General features: G+C 45.3%; 1 protein-coding gene across 2 annotated transcripts in view; it reads right to left on the reverse strand.

Moving 5' to 3' along the window:
* ARHGAP36 (Rho GTPase activating protein 36) overlaps positions 1 to 19,596 on the reverse strand; it is a 31,607-nt gene extending 12,011 nt beyond the window's left edge. For both annotated transcript variants that reach the window (XM_081042846.1, XM_081042844.1), the window contains exon 1: positions 19,479 to 19,596. In XM_081042846.1, coding sequence (XP_080898972.1) covers positions 19,479 to 19,536 — 58 coding nt within the window. In that variant the 5' untranslated portion in view covers positions 19,537 to 19,596. The remainder of the gene's footprint in view (positions 1 to 19,478) is intronic.
* Positions 19,597 to 20,527: the final 931 nt, after the last annotated feature.

Here is a 20,527-nt window from a genome sequence, read left to right on the forward strand (position 1 = left end):
GTCAAGTATTCAAAAATTACCTTATAAAATTTAGAAAAAAATAACTGTATAAGTCAATTTTTCAAATGCTATTATTCAGATTAGTAAAATGCGTGCATGTCTCAAATTTATTTCTCTTTCAAACCATCCACTTTTACACTGCCACTGGCAAAAGAATGTATAATTTTATTTGGATCAGTAAAGGGGCTAGGATGTAAGCAGATACCAGGAGAGAGAAGTTGAACAAAGACCAGAGGCACACCCAGATGAAGTCTCCAGCAATACAAAAAGGGGAAACACACATGAGTGAAATCGAGCTTGTTCCTCACGCCCTCCCACAATGCATGGTACAGATGGAGACACAAATTAACGTCAGAAAGGTCACCTGCTTTGACATTGCGAGGAGCTAGGCATAAATCCATAACCTTCACAGTTTGGAAGACTAATTTATTCTGCTGACTTTACCAAATAGTTAGGGATAACGCAGTGCTCCCTAGTAAACACCTATGAGAAAAAGGTAAGGAACTGCATTGATATCATTATTTGAATCCTTATGAGGATTCAATTTTTATAAATTATAATTTTATAAATTATAAATTTTATAAATTCAAAATTTATAAATTAGTCACTTGATGGCATCATCAGAATTTTGCTCCAAGCCTCCAAGAGCTCTTCAGAGTTTGAGAAATTGCTAGTGGACAGTGCTGGGTGGCCAGGAGGCATTGCTTCTGTTACTCAAATGTCTGCAGGCAGTGACAATGGATAAAGACAACCCCATTACTATATCACAACACAAGAAAGAAAGGTCTCTAGATAAAAACATTTGGGCACCAATTTTGTCTGATGGCACAGAACCTCATTCATCCCTGAGCATTAATGAGTTAACCTTCAAATTGTTATCTTATAGCCTCTATTTCAGCAAAGGCAGCAGATGTAATGAACAGAATGGCTCATTTTATCCTATGCAGTGGTGATGTCCCAAGATAATTAAATTTGGGGACAGCATTCTTCAATACCGTGTTTCCCCGAAAATAAGACCTAGCCGAACAATCAGCTCCAATGCATCTTTTGGAGCAAAAATTAATATAAGAACCTGTCTTATTTTACTATAATATAAGACCGACCGGGTATAATATAATAATATAATACAATATAATACAATATAATATAATATAATAATATAATATACCGGGTTTTATATTAATTTTTGCTCCAAAAGACGCATTAGAGCTGATTGTTTGGCTAGGTCTTATTTTCAGGGAAACATGGTATGTGAAGTCAGCACATCATGACATAACAGAAGCTCATAAACTAGAGGTAGTACTGTTAAAATATATGGAGAAAAGTTCTGGCTTCAAAAAAATAATGTTTCACGAACTGCTTAGAATATTAGAATGTATCAGAGATAAAAGGGACCTTAGCCATCATCTAGACAAAAGCTTCCATTCTACAGTTCAGAAAACTAAGACTTGGACAGGGACAGGGGTTTGCCCAGAACCACACAGCAATTTGATTGCAGAGTCTAGACAAGAACCCAGTTCTTCTCAATCTTAAGATTCTTTCCACTGCCCCATCCACCTTTGCTCTTAATAGCTGTAAAATAATACATAGCTAAATAATGAAATCAAAAGAATGGACATATAATCAAAGCCTGACTTGATAAGCCAGGAGAGTTCTTATCTGAAGGCAGACAGCCACTACAAATTACAATCCCTTTGTAAAATATGTACAGTTGTCATTCTACAGAACGTGGCATGCCTTTTTAAATTTTATTGACTAAAGAAACAACTCAAGCTCAGGATAGTGAAAAGTCAATCGTTATGTTATAAATATCCCAAAGGATAGTGTAAACAAGGTGGTGTGGCATCAACTACAAGAAGATATATATCCATATATGTGTGTGTGTGTGTGTGTGTGTGTGTGTATTTCCTCACTATTATCTGTAGTGTCAGAGTGCATAATAGTACTGGCATCAGAAGCTGTGTTACCATTTAATCCCTTTTCCCCCCTTTTGGTTGCTGCTTCTATTATGTTATTGCAGAAAAATTAAAAGTGAGGTGTTCCATCAGCAAGAGGTAAAAAAAAACTTAATTTGTCTTGCGCCTTATTTTCTCAAAAGCTTTCCATATGTCCATTATCTCCAGACCCTAGCACACAGTAGGTGTGCAATATGTGTTTGTTGGGTGAATCATATGATTATAAACTCTAAGGGTTTTGAAGAACATGAAGGTCTTATAATTAAAACAACTATGCGTTATTCATGGATAAATGAATCATGCCATTTTATTCTCACAACAACCCCTGGGAAGAAGGTAAGTTGGGTGTTATGTTTTCCCTTTTCACATATAACAACAAACTAGGACTCTGGAGAGGTTGTAACTTACCTGAAATTGCACAAAAATGCCATGGAAGAATATGATTGGGGAACCAGCTGTCCCTACCTATCCTCAGGTCTGGACTTGCTCTTCCCACTAAACCCCAATATTTATTAGTATGCATCACCAACACTGCCGCCTGTAACTGGGACAGTCTGGATCAAGCTTGCCTGCTTTCCTAAGGAGGTGGCTGGATTTATACACACAATTCTTGAAAATTGAGAATGAAGGTAGATGAGTGGTAGATTTGACTAGATAGATAGATTCATAGATAGAATAGATAAATAAGATGATAGATAGATAGATAGATAGATAGATAGATAGATAGATAGATAGATAGATACATAGATAGATACATAGATAGATACATAGATAGGTAGATAGATAGATACCTAATGATGGTGAAGAAGATGGTTTTGAAGAAGACTATTATGAAAGGTAGAGGAAAGGAGTAGATAGAGCATAAAGGCACCAAAATCTCTATATATTCCTCCCACAACATCTTTCACTCCAGCCCACCTCCAAGTTGACAGCATAACATCCTGAAAAGGTCCTGAAGTATGGACTACAACTTGTGTTCAAATCCCAACCTCACCACATATAAGTTCACACACTTACCAACTAAGTGACTTGGGGCAAATTATCTCACTTTTCTGGGCCTCAGTTCCATCATCTTACAAAATAGGAATCATGATACGTATTAGGTATGGCTGTGATAAAGACTAAATAAGAGATAGAATGGAATGAAAAAATCATCCACAGGGTACAGTGTTGTACCAAGGTAGGGAATTGCCCTTCAAAATACCCGAGAGTCAAATTTGAGAGGAAGACTGAGCAGGAGTGCTACTATCTGGAATGAGGCAGATAGTGTCCCCATTGAAGAAGGCCCTCCTACTATATCCTTTTAAGGCAAAAATGGATACTCATCCCCTGTTAACAGGAAGGACACTTTCAGAAGGAATGAGTTAAACTGTTTCTTCACTGGGTCTTTCACGACCAGATATATAAGGCAGTTAACTGAAGGGATAGGAGGATTAGTCTAGGCTGTAATGTAGAAAAAAGTTAACCAGCCCACAAAAGGAATTTAATCCCTACCTTTTGCTTCCTCAGCACAGTGTGCAAGCCATCCATGCCAAGGATGGTGGAGGAAAAGGGGGAGCCATCTGGAGTGCAAAGCCCCACTTCCTGTCCTTGGAATCTTGCAACCTATTGAGGTTACATAAATGTCAAGAGTCTGAAGGACTATCAAGAAAGGCTCATGGGTCTAACATTATCCTTCCCTGCTCTAATTTAAGTACATTTCCTCTCTTTTGTTCCTTTAAAGAACATCAAGAATTAACTGTTTCCTCGGGTTCACCAGCCCTGGGCAGACCTTTACTCAGTGGTAGGTTTTCAGTATGCACTGAGTAAACTCTGATTAATTTTTCCCATCTTTTCAACTCTGCTGGCCCACTAAGCCCCACTCTGTAAGACCACTCCCTTTAGACACACACATTCCTTCTCACAGACATCCCTGCACACATGCATCCTCATGTTCTCTCACATATGCAATTTTACACAGAGAGAGAGAGAGAGAGAGAGAGAGAGAGAGAGAGAACAGACCTCTCTGATGTATTCACTGCAACAGAAGGAAGAAAATGAGACTCTGAATTAAAGGGAGGGCCAGTAAGCATTTGGCCCTCCAGACCACGATTAGGGCATCTACAGAGTGGGCATGAGAGAGAAAAGACCAATGGGACACTCCCTTAAACATCTGGACAGAGGCTTGTCAAGGATATCTTCAGAATAAAGTTGTTCTGGGACTCTGTGCTCAGCGCTACCTTTCCTCCATCTTAGTTCCCCAACCCCCACCTGCTTCTCTTCCTCTTTGATTGTATCTTCCCCAAACAAGCATCCCATTTTCTGCCAGTTTTCTTTTCCAAAATCCTGTCTGAGTGACTGTCACAGGGAATTAGGGTTGTTGGAGATGTTTTCCAGATAGTTTTCATAATAAGAATAGTATTTTAAAACTACATTAAATAGCTGCATTAAAAAATATATATATTAATGCTTGTCTAACTACCTATCTAACCCTCTTCAAAATTAGACTAGTGTCTTGGCTATGATGCAATGAAAAAAGTCATAGAGTGGGAGTCAGGAGGCCTGCCTAGTTACTAAGCAGCTGAGTGGCCTTTGACAAGTTGGTAAGTGTCTCCAAGCCCTAAACACAGCCAGGACAAATTATTATTATCCTGTTTATTTAAGAATATGGTAGAAACACAGTCCTCATATCTGCAGTTCTTGATTCTTCTACAGGACTAAGCCAGCTCTAGGGGACAGGGCCACACTGTCACTGCCACAGCTGGAAAGAGAAAGCACCTTGGGCCCTCTGCAGACCTAAAGACGCCAGAGTGTGTGTGGGGGGGGGGGTGGGGGAAGTAGGGAGGTGGAGGGGATCCTAAGTGGGTCTTCCTTTCCCTTCCTACTGGAGCCTCAGCCCTGCCAGGCTGCGAGCCCTGGACCCTGAGCAAGGCGACAGCAGAGGGAATGGCGAAGGGGGAGGAGGAGAAGGGGGAACGGAGAGAAGAGGGGAGGAGGAGAACGGTGGGAACTGACTGGCTGGCCAGCCGCAGACTTTGCGCCTTCCCGCCTGGAAGGGTGGTCCTGGGCCGCTGGCTGCCCCTGTGCTGCAGAGCTTGGGATGCTTGAGACAGCGCAGAACCTGCAAAGTTAAACAAAGCCCCTCTGCTCGCAAAGACCACTCTTCGCTCCTACCCTTGCCGAGAATTCGAAGAATTAAATCATTTGCGTGCGCAAAAACCCGGGCAACTTGTTCAGCACTCTCAGGCTTTTTCTCCCTCCCTCACGTCGGGCTCTCCACTTGGAGTGCCCTCACCTCCCACTCTAGCCCCACAACGGGCTGCACACAGGTTCCTAGAGTGCCCCTGCACTACCTCTTGGCGACTCTCCTGGTCGGACCCGGGGAACAAGTAAATGTGTGACCAGCTGGTCAGTCCTGCGGCGTGGCCACGGCCTGTCCTGGGAAGAGTTGCAGGTACTGCTAGCGCTTAGTTCTGCGGCTCAGGTTCCCCCACTCTCTGTAAATCCTTTCGCAGAGGGGCAGGGGCTGATTCATAGCAATTTTACACGCAGCAGCCAGCTCAGTGCCTTACGCATACCTGTTTGCTAAATTCCCTTGGCTACTCCCACTGTTTCTAATTGTACCCCCACAATCTTCTATACCTTCATTCAAAGATGATTCCTTTTTCAAAACTCAGCCCAAAGGTCACTTCTTCTCAGTACTCTGACTTTCCTCTTCCTTGGCAGTGGCAAACAATCTCACAATATAGGTGAAGGAAAGGAAAACCTGGAGGTTCAGATGGCTAAGAAACTTACTGAAGGACACAGAGCTAATTAGTGCCAGAGCAAAGAGGAAGGTCCATAACTCCTGGATCTCAGCTCAGCACACTTTTTTTCTACTCCTTATTGTTGCTTTTCTGCCCTAATTTGTATGGCATTGGAGGACAGGGAACATCCCTTGTTGGACCTTTGCACACAAGAACTGCACAAGGAACAACCACCTCCCCTCCTTTACTCACTCTTCCTCCTCCTTGTTTCCCATCTTGACCAGGGTCTCTGCTCTTCCGGACTCAGAGACAAAAAGATCATTTTGTTCAAAGTTCAATGAGCAGCAAGAGCAAATGAAGCTAACTTCACAAAGTCCTCTACACATCTGAATGAGAATGGTCTCAGTACTTCCTCCCAACACACACACACAACTAGTCTTCATCAGTTTTTTTTCTATCTTGTTGGCACTTGGAGAGGTTAGAAGGCCATCCACACCTGCTTGAACCATTTTACCTTCTAACACCTCTTCCAAAAATGCCTTCTAATCTGCAGCCCAACAATCATATATACAGATCACTATTCAGCCAAGCAAACATTTATTATTCGTAAGCACTAAATATTCTCCTCTGACGCAACAAGAGCAATATAGGGTTGTAAATGCAAGATCTCAAGTGGGGAGAATTTCAAATACATGATTATACCCCCTTGAATTGAATTTTCTCCTCTCCTGGGCAAAGTAAATGGAAAAAGGGAGAGTGCTGTTGACAGAGAGGGACAGGAATGGAAAAGAAAGAGGAGAGTGAAGAATGTCAGAGACTGTGCATGAACCCGGCAAGAGGAAAATAGAGGGAAGAAGAGCCTAGGAGAAGAAGAGAAAGAAGAAAGTGGAAAGGAAAAGATATAGGGCAGCTGCTGACTCCAGGCATGCATAGGTACTGGGGTAGCCCAGGAAGACATGGACTTATTCGCCAAAGGCTCAGAGATGTGGCTCTTAAAGACCTGAATTGGAAGTGATATCTAGAAGCCCAGTGGCAATTCTCATCCCTTAGAAAAAGGAGAGAGCTGCTGGCTCTGACTGAAGCACTGGTGGCGCTCTTTAAGTACCACCTCACCAACATCACTACCGCGAAGATGCCCTCTTCCCCTCCTCTTCCTTCCTAGCCCGCCCCCCTTTCCTCCCTCCGCAGTAATTAAATAAATCTTACCCAACACAGGATCAGGGAAGTATTCCCTTGCATTTAGAGAGGATCTCTCCCTCTCCTCTTGCCGAAAATGGGCTGGGTGCTGCTCCTTTATACATTCTAGAGCACCAGATCATGAGAGGGGGAGAAAGGGAGGGAGCAGCAGTTTGAGGCCAGTCCAATTTGTCTCTGGCATACTCTCTTTCTCTCTCTCTCTCTCTTTCTCTCTCTCTCTCTCTCTCTCTCTCTCTCTCTCTCTCTCTCTCTCTCTCTCTCTCTCTCTCTCTCTCTCTCTCTCTCTCTCTCTCTCTCTCTCTCTCTCTGTTTTTTCTTTTGTGTGTTTTTTTTTCTGCAACCCCTCCTTCTGGCTCTGGCAGCTCTGCTCCCATTCCTCGCTGCAGCATCCTGAAGCCAATTCTCCCACTCTTGTGATAAAACATTGATATTGGGGTACATCTATCTGATGATGTTTGCTTTCTAATGTGAGATATAAGAATGATATAAGTGGGAAAGACTTGACTCGAAGGTGTTTAGGCATCATGGAAAATGAAAAGAAAAACTCACCCAGGTAGCCAACTGCCTTGTCAGAAAAGCAACACAGGTTGGCTTTGGGGACAGCTGGGAGACATGATTTAAACCCGAGTGCATAGGGAGCCAGTAGGCAGAGGATTGACAGGTTGTTGGTTTGGGTTACAATGATAGTCTTGATAACATAAATACATAAAGCTTGCATAATATATTAGAAAGAAGGAGGATGGCTAAATATCACTCAGCTTCAAGTTTTCTGAACTGCAAAATAGAGGAGTAAATGTTCACACCAAACGCTGTAGGGAAAAGTGTGTGAAATAGCACTAGTAAAAAACTTAGCACAAGACTGTGCACAGAGCCCCTTGCCCCCTTAATTTCCTTCTGGAGTTGGGCACAGGAAAGACAAGGGCTTACCTAAGGTCACACAGTAAGTAGCAGAGTCAGGATTGGAACCCAGATCTCCCAAATATACCCTCAGCAAAGGTGCTTTCCACTCCACTTCCTCTGCTAAGAAGGCTGCCAGGGCTACCCTTCAGGACTTGGTGGGGGTGAGAATGGGAAGGTGGGTTAGGAGCTGACTCAATGTATATGTATATAAACTCTATCACTTAGTGCCAGCCTCAAGGGCTCAGGCTTCTGCCTCATCCCCTTTGTCATCATCACTCAGGTAATCTCCCCATGCCATCATGGGTTGATTCATTGCCACTTTAGCGCCACCTCTACTGCCTAACTCTGAGACAGTGAGTCACCTTTTAGCTGGCCAGGGCCACTGCCCTCCAGGAAAGAGGCTTTCTTCTTAATTGACTGCAGAAACCTCAGTCACAGTGAGACAACACTCTTCAAGGCAGGCTTAGAGTTTCAGGGCTTTGGGAAGGAATAGAATAGCTCCCCTATCCAAAAGCCACTGCCCTCCATCCCCAAAGTACTTGGGGTGCCGCTGTTGGAATCCTCCTTGTAGATTCCTTGTGATGAATCTTTATGTGCCCTCAGTCTCAGTGTTTCCGAGAGATTTCACCCAGGGCTTTGCTTTGCCATCTGTACACAACCTGTGCTGTGTCTGGCACAATGCTAGGTACTGGGGAGGCATAAGGTAGGAGGAGATGTCCCTGACACCCAATGAGTATTCACTATAAATATATATTTTTTAAAAAGTTAACAGAAATAACTTGGAAAACGGGAGAAGAACGCAGTGGGAGTAAATTAGGAAGGGGAGGAATGGAGGTGATGTGTAGAATGCCTTCACTGCAGCCCCAAGGACTCCACAAACTCCCAAATATTTACCTTTGATGACGGTGAGGCAGAGGAGGAGAGAATCGAAATCTCTGGGATCTTAACTGAGATGAGCACATTACATAAGCGTTTTACATGTTTCCCCCTTTAAACGTCACAATCACCCAGCCAGTTAAGCCAGTGATTTGCTAAGGTAGTCAGCTATGACGTGGCAGAGCTGGGATTCGAACTTATAATGACTATGAAGTCTATGCAGTTTGCATGGCAAGGCTCCGCAGCGGATGGGAGGAGTTCTCTTCCTCCACCTCTTCTTCACCCGCTATCCCTCTCAACAGAAAGGAGGCAAGCAGAGGACAGGAGCCAGATGGTCATCTGGATGCGGAGAATTCTGGAGTGACCCTTGTAGCCCTCTACAGTGGGAGGGGTGCTCAGAGTTTCCCGAAAGGGCTGCGCCAGAAGGGCAGCACCTTTAGCGACTCTACCGCCCCCTGCCGCGGGTGGCTCCCTGGCCAAGGCCTGTTTTCAGGCGATCTTGTGTACTACGGAAAAAAGCTCGCTGATTGTCCAAGAGCTGTCTCGGTCTGGTGCTGGACTGCAGATAGACCTGACAAATTTGGTGACATCAGCGGGAGGGAGGAACATTTATAACGCCCTACTATGTGTCCAGCGCGGTGACAAATTTCTCACAGTCATTGCCTTTTATGTAGAAAATTAGTTGCTTTGCAAAATGGTGAGCTCTCCATTAAGACAAACCTTTAAGCTAGATTAGAACAGGTTTCGCAAAAAGATTGCGGATCTAAACTTCTTGTTGAAATCCCCAACAGTTGTCCACTCTTTCAGGTACGGGAAGAAGAAGCCCCCGTCCCAGGGGACGGGGCAGAGGTCAAGGCAGTGAAGGGGTCTGGGGAAGGTGCTGGAAGGAGGAGCCTCCGGCGGGGTCTACCATACGCTGAATCAGGGTCCCCGCAAGCTCACCCGCCCGGCGCCAGCCACCAGCCAATGGATTCCTTGGACCTTCCAGTTTTCCTGGGTTCTGACTGGACCCCGCCTAAACTCAATTTACTCACTCCCTTTTCTTGGAAATGGGGAACAGGCGTGTCAGTGGGGTCAAAGGGAAAAGACCGTCTGTGCCTGCACCGCCTCGCCCGCCCGTCCTCCTTCCTTCCCTCCCCTCCTCCCCTCCTCGCCCCCTCGTCTTCCGCCCGAAAGGAAGGAGGGGGCAGGCTGTGTGTGCATGTATGTATGCATGTTCGCGCGTGTGTGCGCGCGCGCGCGAGTGCGGTACGTCCGTGTGTGCATTCGGTGTGTGGCTGAATGTGGGTGTGTGTGTGCGTGGTGCGTGTTTTAGTTCAAAGGCATGGTGTGGAGTGTATTTGGGTTACCTTTGCACATGGAACATGTGCTTGTGCGGTGTTTGTGTGTACACGCTTGTAGGTTGTGTTTCTTTCAGATTATAGTGTGACTATATGGGTGCAGTCTGGATGTGGGTGTGTTCAATGCATGTTTCTGCCGGGGTTGGTGGTCGTGCTGTGGTGAATGTGTATATGTGTGCTGTGTGTGTGTGTGTGTGTGTGTGTGTGGTGTGTTTATCCTTAGATGCGCTGTGTCAATATGGGTTTATGGGTGGTGCTTGCTGTGGTGTGTAGTGTGTGTGTTCATGAGCAAGGTGTTTTTATATGTTAGACTACTTAAGGTGTGTGCCTGTTCAAAGGTTTGTGTGTGTGTGTGTGTGTGTGTGTTTGGGTGTGATCTGTTCATGTGCGTGGTGGGAATGCATGTGGCTCGTGTACGTGCTCAGTTGGAGGTCTGGAAACCTTGTGTGTCTTGGAGGGGGGATTGCAGTGTAAGTGCACGGGTGTGTGTGAGAGCACGGGGTAGTCTAGAAAACCCAGGGGCCCTGAGCTTGTTTTTTGTTTTTTTTTTTCATTGGAGTGTGTCGGGTGGGGGGCGTTGCTCCAGGACTGGGACGAGGAAGAAGTAGAGGCCGCCACCAGGGCAAGATCGATGGCTAGCTTCATATGCCTGGTCTTAGTCAGCCCACCCCCCGCTGTGCGAGAAGTCCTGCTGGGGCAAGGTGTGTGAGCTTACCTGGCTGCTCAAAGGAAAGAAGAGGAGGGCGCCGCACGTGATTGGTCAGGTAGGGCGCCTAGGGCGCAGTGCAGGGGCTGGTGGGAGTAAACTGGAAAGATTCTTGGTCATTTCCCCACCCCAACCCAACCCCCACCCCCAGTAGACCCCAGTTTGTGCCCAGCAGAGGCCAACTATTTGCGCAGGGCCTGACTGTTTCACATCTTCTTGGCTTTGTGTGGGCAAATCCTGTTGCCCAGAATCCCTCTCCCCCTGGGTTTCTTGACAGACTCCTTACTTTTTAACACCTAACGCAAGAGTCACAAAACTTCCTCTGGTTTTCTGTACTCCTCCCTCCCAATTGAGGGCTCCCTCCTTTGACCCACCATAGTTACACTGTTCATATTTCTTATGACATGATCATACATAATTGCAATTATTTGTCTCTCCTTTTAAAATCTGAGTTCCTGTAGAGAATGCCTTGTATATAGCAATAATAATAATGATGATGAACGTAATAATAATGTTAGAATTTATTAAGCACTTATTGTGTATCAGGCACTGTGCTAAGTGTCTTAAATGCATTATCACCTTGAGTCCTCATAATGACTGTATGAGATAAATGGAGCTATGATTGTCTCTGTTTTACACATCACACATCAAGCTCAGAGTAGTTAAGTAACTTCCCCAAGGTCACACAGCCAGTAGGAGGCAGAGTTGGCATTTGAACCCAGGTCTGCCATGCTCTCTAAATCTTTCTTCTATACCAGGCAGCCTCACCAAAGGTCCTCTGATTCATGCTAGGCATTGAAGTCTCTATCAAACAGTATCATTTCCCAATAAATCTTTCTTTTAAGTTTACTGATAGCACGAAGAGTGCTCAGCATAATTACTTTCTTTGTCTCTCAGACAGCTGATACCTTCTCCACCTAATTACCTGCTTTGTTGACACCTCAAAATCTGTAATTACTCTGGGCTCATAAGCACCTCACCAGCTCCAGTTCTAGGAGCTCTCCTGAGGCTGGTGCTGAAAGAAAGAACAGAGAATGAGCATTTGTCTAGCCATAGGGTCAGAAAAATTGGGTATGGAGGGGAATGGAGTAAGGGGTCAGGATGGAGTAAGGGAATGATTTCACAACTCCCTCAGACCCTTTTTTTAAATAGCATTACCACCAGAAATTGGTATCCAGTAAATTTCAAGCCGATCAGTCATTTCTAAATAAAACTGCACACAGAATAGCAAGCAGAGACCACTCAGAAAACATCCCTGAATGGGCTCAATTTTGTATTATTCATAATTGGGGGAACACTATGCCTGCCTAATGGGGCTCATGCTGCTTTAATGCCTTCTAAGCAGCCTCATCTGAGAAATCCAAATTAAAACAACACATTGCATTTTGGAGACCACATTTATTGGGGGGGGGGTTGGCTCAGTCACAACTAAAGGGCCGCTGGAAGCACTGGCTTCCAGCTCAGCCCCCAGGGAACCAGCTTCCAAGAGGTCAGCAGGTGGATAGAGAAGGACAATTCAATGGTGGTGAGTCACTTTGAAACTTTCTGGGGTAAGGGGGAGTGAGAAGCGAGATTTAAATTGCTACTGTTATTATTGTGACCTCTCAACTGGCACAAATGAGCCTGGTGTGCAGATGAGAAGCAGCTGGAACATCAATAAATCCTGCCCCTCAAGCTGGGCCTGGGTCAGCACCTCATCCTGGGTGGGCATTTAAAGTATTGTCTAAACTCTTATGTAGCCAGTAAGTCTCCTTTTGAAAAAAAAAAATCTAGAGAAGCCAGTCAAAGTCATGCAAAGCGCGGAATAGCTGAAGCTCCTTGGTTAAGTCCCTACAAGTCTCAGGCACTTGGCTTCCCTGCTGCTGCGGGAGCCAGTCTGACACCACCTCACTCTCCTCTGAAGATACCAGCTTCACTTCCACTTTCTCACACTCTCTCAGTGAGACCTCTCCCTGTTTGAAGATTCTCTCCCTTCCTCCCCATCCCCTACACACCTATCTACTGAACCACCTGTTTAAATGCTCTTGTGCAAGCCCCACTTGGATTCCTGAAAACTATCTGGTTCACTCCAGCTCAGTGTTCCTACCTGCGAAGTGGAGGGAAAACCTCAACTTTTATGAAGCGAAAGCTCCATGGCTACGACTCCAAAGATGCAGTCCTGGACCAGAGGCTCTAAAATAGTGCAATGGAAGGCTATCGTCAACACCCCTCCACCCCAACCCATATAAATGGTGGGATACAAAGGGCTTCCAGGACCTCTGTCAACACTGTCACCACCATGGGATAGACACACACACCCACACACACACACACCTTTCCTTGAAGCTTAAAACCCCCCACTTTAAGCCTCTCTTTAAAGTTCATAATGTGGCTATTATATAGGAAATTGTAAAGGTGGAAAAATGCCTTGATAACCCCCATCACTGCCAAATGTAAACAGAAATTTGCTTGTTTTCACCCTAAAAAAACAAGAACCTATAGGAGCAGGGCATCAAAATGTGAATTTTATTGAGGAGAGAGACCTTGGTTTCCCCCATCAGAGTAAAACCCTTTCAAGATCAGGACCTTCATCTTTTCAGTGGGGGCAGAGAAGCTTTGGAGGGAGACAGCTTTGAGTTTTTAGCCCAGCTCCATCTTACTTGCTGTGTGATCTTGGCAAGGTTATTTCATCTCTCTGAACATCAGATTTCTCATCTGTAAATTGGAGATGTCAACACCTGCCTTAGAAATGCCCACATGACTGAAGGAGGTAAAATGTGGAAAGCAGCACCCAATTGCCTAATATGTATAGCCAATGTTCAAGAAAAGATTAACTAATTCCCTCCCTTGCTTACCCCCTCCCCTTTCTCATATAGCCTAGACTGTCTCAACCTGGGTGTTTAGGGACTGAAGCTGACTGGCTAAACTGCCAATTTTCCTCATTACTGGTTTGTCTGACACTCTTGAAATAGCCCCTCTTCTTGGAGGATGATGTTTTGATCAGCCTAATGCAACCCCGGAAGAATTGGACTCTAAGTCCAATTCTCACTCTGCAGTTTCTCTTGGCAGTGTTAATGAGAGCAAGGTTTCAGATGTACTACTCCACACAGCAAAGTTTCAAACTACCTGCTCAGCTTCTAGAAATCCCCCACCCCAACTATGGACTGAGCTCCCCAACCCCTCACTGCAGACCCAGCCCCAAACTTATCTCCTAAATACGTACTGTTGTGTTCAAGACAATAACAGCATGAATATTTCCTGGCTAAACTGACCTACCATTCTTGTTTTGTTTTTCTCACCTCTACCCTAGAAATTAAGAAATGTTCCCAAGGCCACACTTTTTCTAGCAGCCATCAAAATTGGGGGATAGATGGGACAATGAGGAGAAAGATGTGAAGCTTCTCTGATATACTTTGCAGCACCTAAAATACAGCTCCAATTGATTGTTATTCATCGGTTTGCAGTTAAGGGAAGATAAAATCTAAGCCTTGCAAAAAATAGTGAAGTGAGAGAAGACCCCAATCTGTGCCCTTTCCTTTCTGATACTGTTGCTTCCCTCTAGAGACAAAAACAAGTTATTACAAGCGAAAGCTGCATTAAAGAAAGGAGTGGTGGGCTCTCACTGACAGAGAAAGTCAGAAATTAGGCAGATGAACAGCAAAACCCATGGGGGCAAGATCAATAAATAGTCTCCGAACTGAAAAAAAAGAAGAAAGGAGTGGTGGGGGAAGTTTAAGAAATTGAGTTTAGGGGGTGGATATAATCCCAGGGAGGGACAAAGAGGCTACAGAGTAGAGAAGTATTGAGATTCATGGCAGAAAAAACTCTGAGAGGTTGGGCTTCAGGTGTTCTATGCCTTCAACTTCTCCTTCTCCTTCACATTTCTTACTAATCTTTCATACTACCACTCACTAACCCTAGCCTCCACCATGCAAGTTAATCTATTAGTGAGCCTCTCTGAGGATTTGGGGATTTAGGAAAACTTCTCCTGCTCCTTCCTGTGTCTGCCTCTGAGGAAGTGCTGGAGCCTCCACTTTGAGGAGGGATGTGGGAGGAGTAACAATTAAGGGTCAGCCGTACCATACAAAGAATAATAGTTGGATTCAGGATAGGCCCTCACCATTTAATAAGCTTCCCTGAGTGCAGGGGCCTACTGGTTGTTGGGTATTGGGTGCCCATCCCGAGGAAGCTGTGTGGTTCCTCAAGAGGTGTATCTGAGATGTGACAGTAGCTGCCAAGGTTCATCAAACATGCCATCTACCTATTTCTACTGCTACATGTGAGAATAAATTATACTGCCAGAAGGAAACAGAAATTGTGTCTTAGTGACTCAGAGCATCAGCAATGATGACACAAGTGGTATTTGCATGGAAATTTTCTGTTAAAATGTGAACCTTTTCAAAGAAAGGAATCTATAAGTAATAGATCAAGGACCAGAATTTGGACTCTTGGCAAGGGAACATCATCAACATCACATTGATCACCTCATAAATGTCTGCTGCATATCAGCATAGTGCTAGGAGCTTTGCAAATGTGATCCCTTTTAATCTCATTCAAGCTTTGAAATCAGACCAAAAGAAGTTGTAATCCTCCCCCAGTCACTGTGCAAGAGTGAGCAAGTTACTGAACCTCTCTGAACTTTTGTCTTTAAAATAAGGATAATAATACCAGAGAGTTGTTATGAAAGTTAAATGAGATTGTTTATGTAAAGTGGTTGGTACATAGTAAATATTTGGAGAAGGAATAAAATGCATCTTTTGATACCTGAGTCATATAAGACATTTAATAATAATAATAATATTTATAACCTGGAAATGTTGGCATTATTAAATCATTTTAAGAGAGGCTGAGTAACTTGCTCACAGCAACACTATAAAAAACAGGCCTGGGATTCAAACCAGTTCTTCCACTTCCCGCCCAGTGTTAGGGGACACTTCATGATCATTGGGAAGATCACATTTGGCTTACCTAATCTAATTTTTACATTTAAACGAAAATTTGAAGGAATAAAATCCCTCATATTAAACTACGTGCACCAGGATTCTAGATCATTGCATGGATTGTTTCCATAACCTAGGGCTTCCATTAGCCTTTTAAAAACCTGTTCTAATTACGAGAGTGATTCAAGCACAAACCTGATAGAGATTTTAGGAAACAGAAAAAATTACTATTATTCCATCAACTTAATATAATCTCTTACTTTATTTACTTTGTTGCTGAATTTTTTTTCCAATAGTTCAAAAATGCATATTTGGCACAATTATAATCATACTATTCTCCATGTTGCTACCTATTCTTCATAAACATCATTTTTATAGTTATAGACTAGTCTAACGAGTCGATATGTCATGTAGTTTATTTAATCATTCCACTATTATTGGACATTTAGGTTGCCTTACTAGATAAGTGTGAAAAAAGGAATGATGTTACTTTCACCATTGCCATAATCACCCTCCGGGACCTGGTGCCCTTCTCTATCAATGCCCGATATGCTTTCTGTCATTTGATATTTAAATGTGATGAATGTCAGTTCTACTGCTGGAGCCTGAGGTACATTTGCAAGAGTATTATTTTCTGCCAGTTTTCATCACGCAGATTCTGCATTTTATCCTCATGGTGGATAAAGTGTGGGATAACGTAGAAACCTAAGCTCTAGATTGTCACATTTCTTCCCTGTGGCAAAATATCTTTTGAGGTGCATCCAGTGATTTACAATGGAACTTTGGGAAGTCCTGCCATTGGTGAATGGGGGTGCTCATCTGATACCGTGACTCAGGGAATGGGGTGTCTCATTGGCAAATTGACTCCAGCTCTGGAAAATGATCCTGTTGCAGTTCAACCAGACCTGGCTTCAGCAAATTGATTAGGTCCCATCTCCAAGGAAAGATCAAATTTGTATGTAAAGTGGACCCCAGAGTCCCTTCAACTTTAGAGTTTTGGCTGCTTTACAGAAGTCCAATTGTCTGAGGTAAATCCAATGCCAAGAGTGAACTAGAGAGAGAATTTCAAATGGGTCAATTGTGCAGTCCCTTTCCCTGGGAAAGAAAACTATTCTGGGCCCCCATTCTTCCCAGAGCTCAATGATGCCTCTCCCAAATATCTTTATATGGTCACCCATTGCCCATTGCCACCCTCAAAAGATTGCTCTTACATACCAACTATCTCCTGGGGAAGGGGAGAATGGGTGGGTGATAGAACATTTAGAATACCTTGCCCACTCTTCCCAATCAGCGACCAGCTACTTCTCCCCCACCTCTGACTCCCAAGGATTTCTGGAAGGCATTTGAAGGGAGGCACCAAGGGCAATTGTAGTCCTACAGAATATAAATAGTTACCCACAAAAGTACCTTTTCATGATGCACAACATTTCTCAGGGAGAGTGCAATGAATGGGTTCTTACCAAAAAAGCTGTACTTATCTGAAAGTCATGATCTCACGTAAATGAGATCATATATGTAAGGGACCGAGCGTAAGGCGCAACACCTGGGAAGCACTTTACACATATTACCTAATATTGTATGAGTAATAGAGTTGGTGTAGGCAGTGGTGTGCCACTGGCATATGTCGGGGCACAGGTCTCACCAGATTGAAAATGCAACAGCAAATATAAGATCTTGTGCTTGGATTCAAAATCCAACTAAATACACAGTGAAGATCGTGAAAAGAATTTAGGTTTACCTTTTTAAAAAGAGTAGCTTCATTTGAAAGTATTTCCAATATGAATGAACTATTTGTGTGAACTGTGTGGCATGTATATGTGTGTGGTGTGTATATATGTGACATGGGTATATTTTGTTGTATGTGGAAAGTACGTGATGCATGTGCTGTGTGTGTGTGTGTGAGTGTGTGTGTGTGTCTGTTCGTGACTTTGTATGTGGGCATGTGTGGGGGTGGGAATGTGTATGTATGTGTGCATTTAAGGCTATGGATCTGTGTACCATGAGTGTGACACAGGCTTCCAAAAGAGGGAAATTCAGCAATCCAGAACTATTAATTATAGGGGCACAGCTGGAAATCCTCTTTTGGCCAGGTCATTGGGCATTTTCAACTTGGATCATGTTCAAAGAAGAGCAGCTAGATGTGGGTAGGCACCTTGCAGCCATGTCACATGTGAAATAGATGAAGGAACTAGGTGAAGGAACAGATTTGGCCTGGATAAGAACAGGGGTGAGTGGCGGTGGGAAAATGGGGAGGTCTGACACTGTTCCCTTGGGAAAATCACAAAGGTCAGCTCCAGGTCCAAGACATAGATTTGGGTTCAGTTTAAGGAAAAACCTTCTATTCTAATAGACATGGCTGTCATTAGATGGGGATGGGCTTCCTGGTGTGATACTGACCCCCTCCAGTGGGGTTATTCATAAAGGAGTCTTCATATCCTTGATCTCATCGGAATTACATGACAACCTACTAGGCCAGGCAGGGGTGGACCTCCTTTTCCAGGCTTGGGTATTTGAGCTGTAAAGTCTTAAAAGGCACCTTATAAAGCTCCCTTATTTTATTTTTTTTTTGACTCACCAGGATCACGTAAATGAAAAAATACACAAAACAAAAAATTAAATTGTGTTTGCATGTGCATCTCTTTCCTTCTCAGAGACCTTGTGGCCTTTCAGAGACTGTAGTTGAACTTGCTAAGCATGCTGCAGTCCCTTAGAAGTAGGTCACACTCCTGGGATGGTTCTCAGTACGGTGCTGGGGCTGGCTGGCAAGAACTAAAAGTAGGTTTCTGCTGCATTAAGTTGCTGAAGCCCCTCCTCTCTCTGCCTGTGAGGGGGCAGAGGAAAGAGGAGACAACCCCAGGTTTGGTCTAAGGCTGGTGACCAATGACGCACTCTCACCAATATAGATTTTGGAGGTGGAGACTATGGAAAAACAGGTGGTAGTGGGGGCAGGTGGCAGCCTGGAGTGGGTGGAGACTACCAAGGGGGAGTGAAGGACAGTGTGGGTGAGGGTCCTGGGAAATCCCAAAAAGAAAAGATTAGTCTCCTGAAACTTTAAGGAGGAAAAAATAATCAGTTTCCAAAATATACTTTATATAAGCAGTTACAGGAAAAGGGTGAGATGCCACCCAGATATTTATACTGGTGCTTGGTCTTTGCATACCTATATCCCCAACTCCACAGGGAGAGGAGAGCCAAGCACTCAAGGAAAGACCCAGACTAAAGACCCCAGGCCTCTGCCATTGGGCAGTTTGGGGCAGTGGGCAGTTGGCAGAGCCTCAGTAAAACCAGATTTGCTGCCAACTCCTTATATGACCTTGGGCAGGCCTTTCCCATCTCTAGGCTTCAATGTCACCATCTCTTAAATGAAGGAGTTGAATTCCATGACGCTAAGGGACCCACGCTGATATTCTGTAGTTGAGATTGTGACAAGGGGGACAAACTTCAGGGCAAAAGGAACCCCCCCCCCATCTTCAGGACACCTGGGCCCTGGGTGCCCTGCCAGAGGCGTTCATCCTCGGAACTTTAGGGCCCCTGAGTTGCGGATGGCGCTCCTGCGGGTCTGGCCCCACTGCTCTGGCTGTCGCTGAGGACCGCTGAGCCAGCGGCTCCGCCCCCGCGCTCGACCTGCGTCCTGCCGAGCCATTAGCGCGATTGCTCTCTATTCCCGGCAAACCTGGTGATTTATGCGGGGCCTCGACGGGGCAGTCCCTTGAGCCAGGAACAATTAGCTAAAAGCCAGCGGGAAGGGAAGCAAGGGGGCGGCCAGCCAAGCCCCAGGGCACCCCGCCGGGGCTGCAGCCGCCGGCTGCCCCCTGCCAAGCACCACAGCCCGCCCTCCCGACTCGGTGAGCCCCACTCACCACGGCGGGGGCGGGGCTCAAAGGCCGACGCAAACAGGCAGTCCAGAATCCACGCCATGACCCACGCTGAGTGCCGGCGCTAAGCAGCCTCGCAACTAGCTTCCGCGCTGTCCCCAGCACTGTCCGCCCTAAGTAGCCACCGGTGACCACGCCCTGAGCCGCACCCTGCACCCAGCTAAGAGTGTCTTGGTTACCGGACACCTCGGGCATGTCACGAAGGGGGCAGGGCCTCAGGGGAGCCCCCCCCCCCTTCGCCGGAGGAGAGGCCGCTGGTCCCACAGCCCCTTCCCCCACGCGGAGGGAGGCCACTACACAGCTCCTGTCCCTGGAAGTTCTGGCTGAGGACAGGACCCTGTCCAAACCCCAGGGAGCCCAGAGTCTGAGTGGAGACGCCATCTCAGCCCTGGTGAGCCCCGAATCTCAGAGGGAGGGGAGGTCCCTGCCCCCTGGAGTCCTTAATCAGGTGCAGAAAAGCGGGCTTGTCCCTAGAAGCTGGAATATGAGGGTGAGATGGTGCAACTGTCCCAGGGAGCCTCGGATCTGAGGGTGAGACTGGATCCCAGACCTAAGAAACCCAATGTTTTAACAGAGACATCATCTCAGCCCTCTGGAGGCCCAATCCAGGCGGGAAGCAGCATCTGCCCCAGGAGCCCTGAATCAGAAGGAGAGGCACTGCCTCAATCCTTGGGAAACCCCTGTCTGAGTGGAAGCATCACCTCAGCCCTAGGTTGCTCCAGATCTGATTTTAAGTCACTGATCTGTTCTAGAGAACGAAGAATGTGAATAGGAGAAAAGAGTTTTGCCCCCCAAGGAGTCTCAGAGGTGAGAGTAATTTTACTCTTCCAGCCCTGTGGATTTCTAGGGAAAGAGGGAGATGCTTTCCTGCCTGGGAACTTTGTTTGTGGGGGTTGATCTCCAACAGAAAGAAAATAATTAAGTATGAATATGGGGTGCCACCAGTTGCTGCTAACTTAGAGACTGGACTCCACCACTTATGCTTTTGCTCAAGGCTGGCATAAAAGGGGAACCAACATTTATTTTTAGAAAGA

Source organism: Rhinolophus hipposideros (genome assembly GCF_964194185.1).
Source record: "Rhinolophus hipposideros genome assembly, chromosome: X".
Classification (NCBI taxonomy): Eukaryota; Metazoa; Chordata; class Mammalia; order Chiroptera; family Rhinolophidae; genus Rhinolophus; species Rhinolophus hipposideros.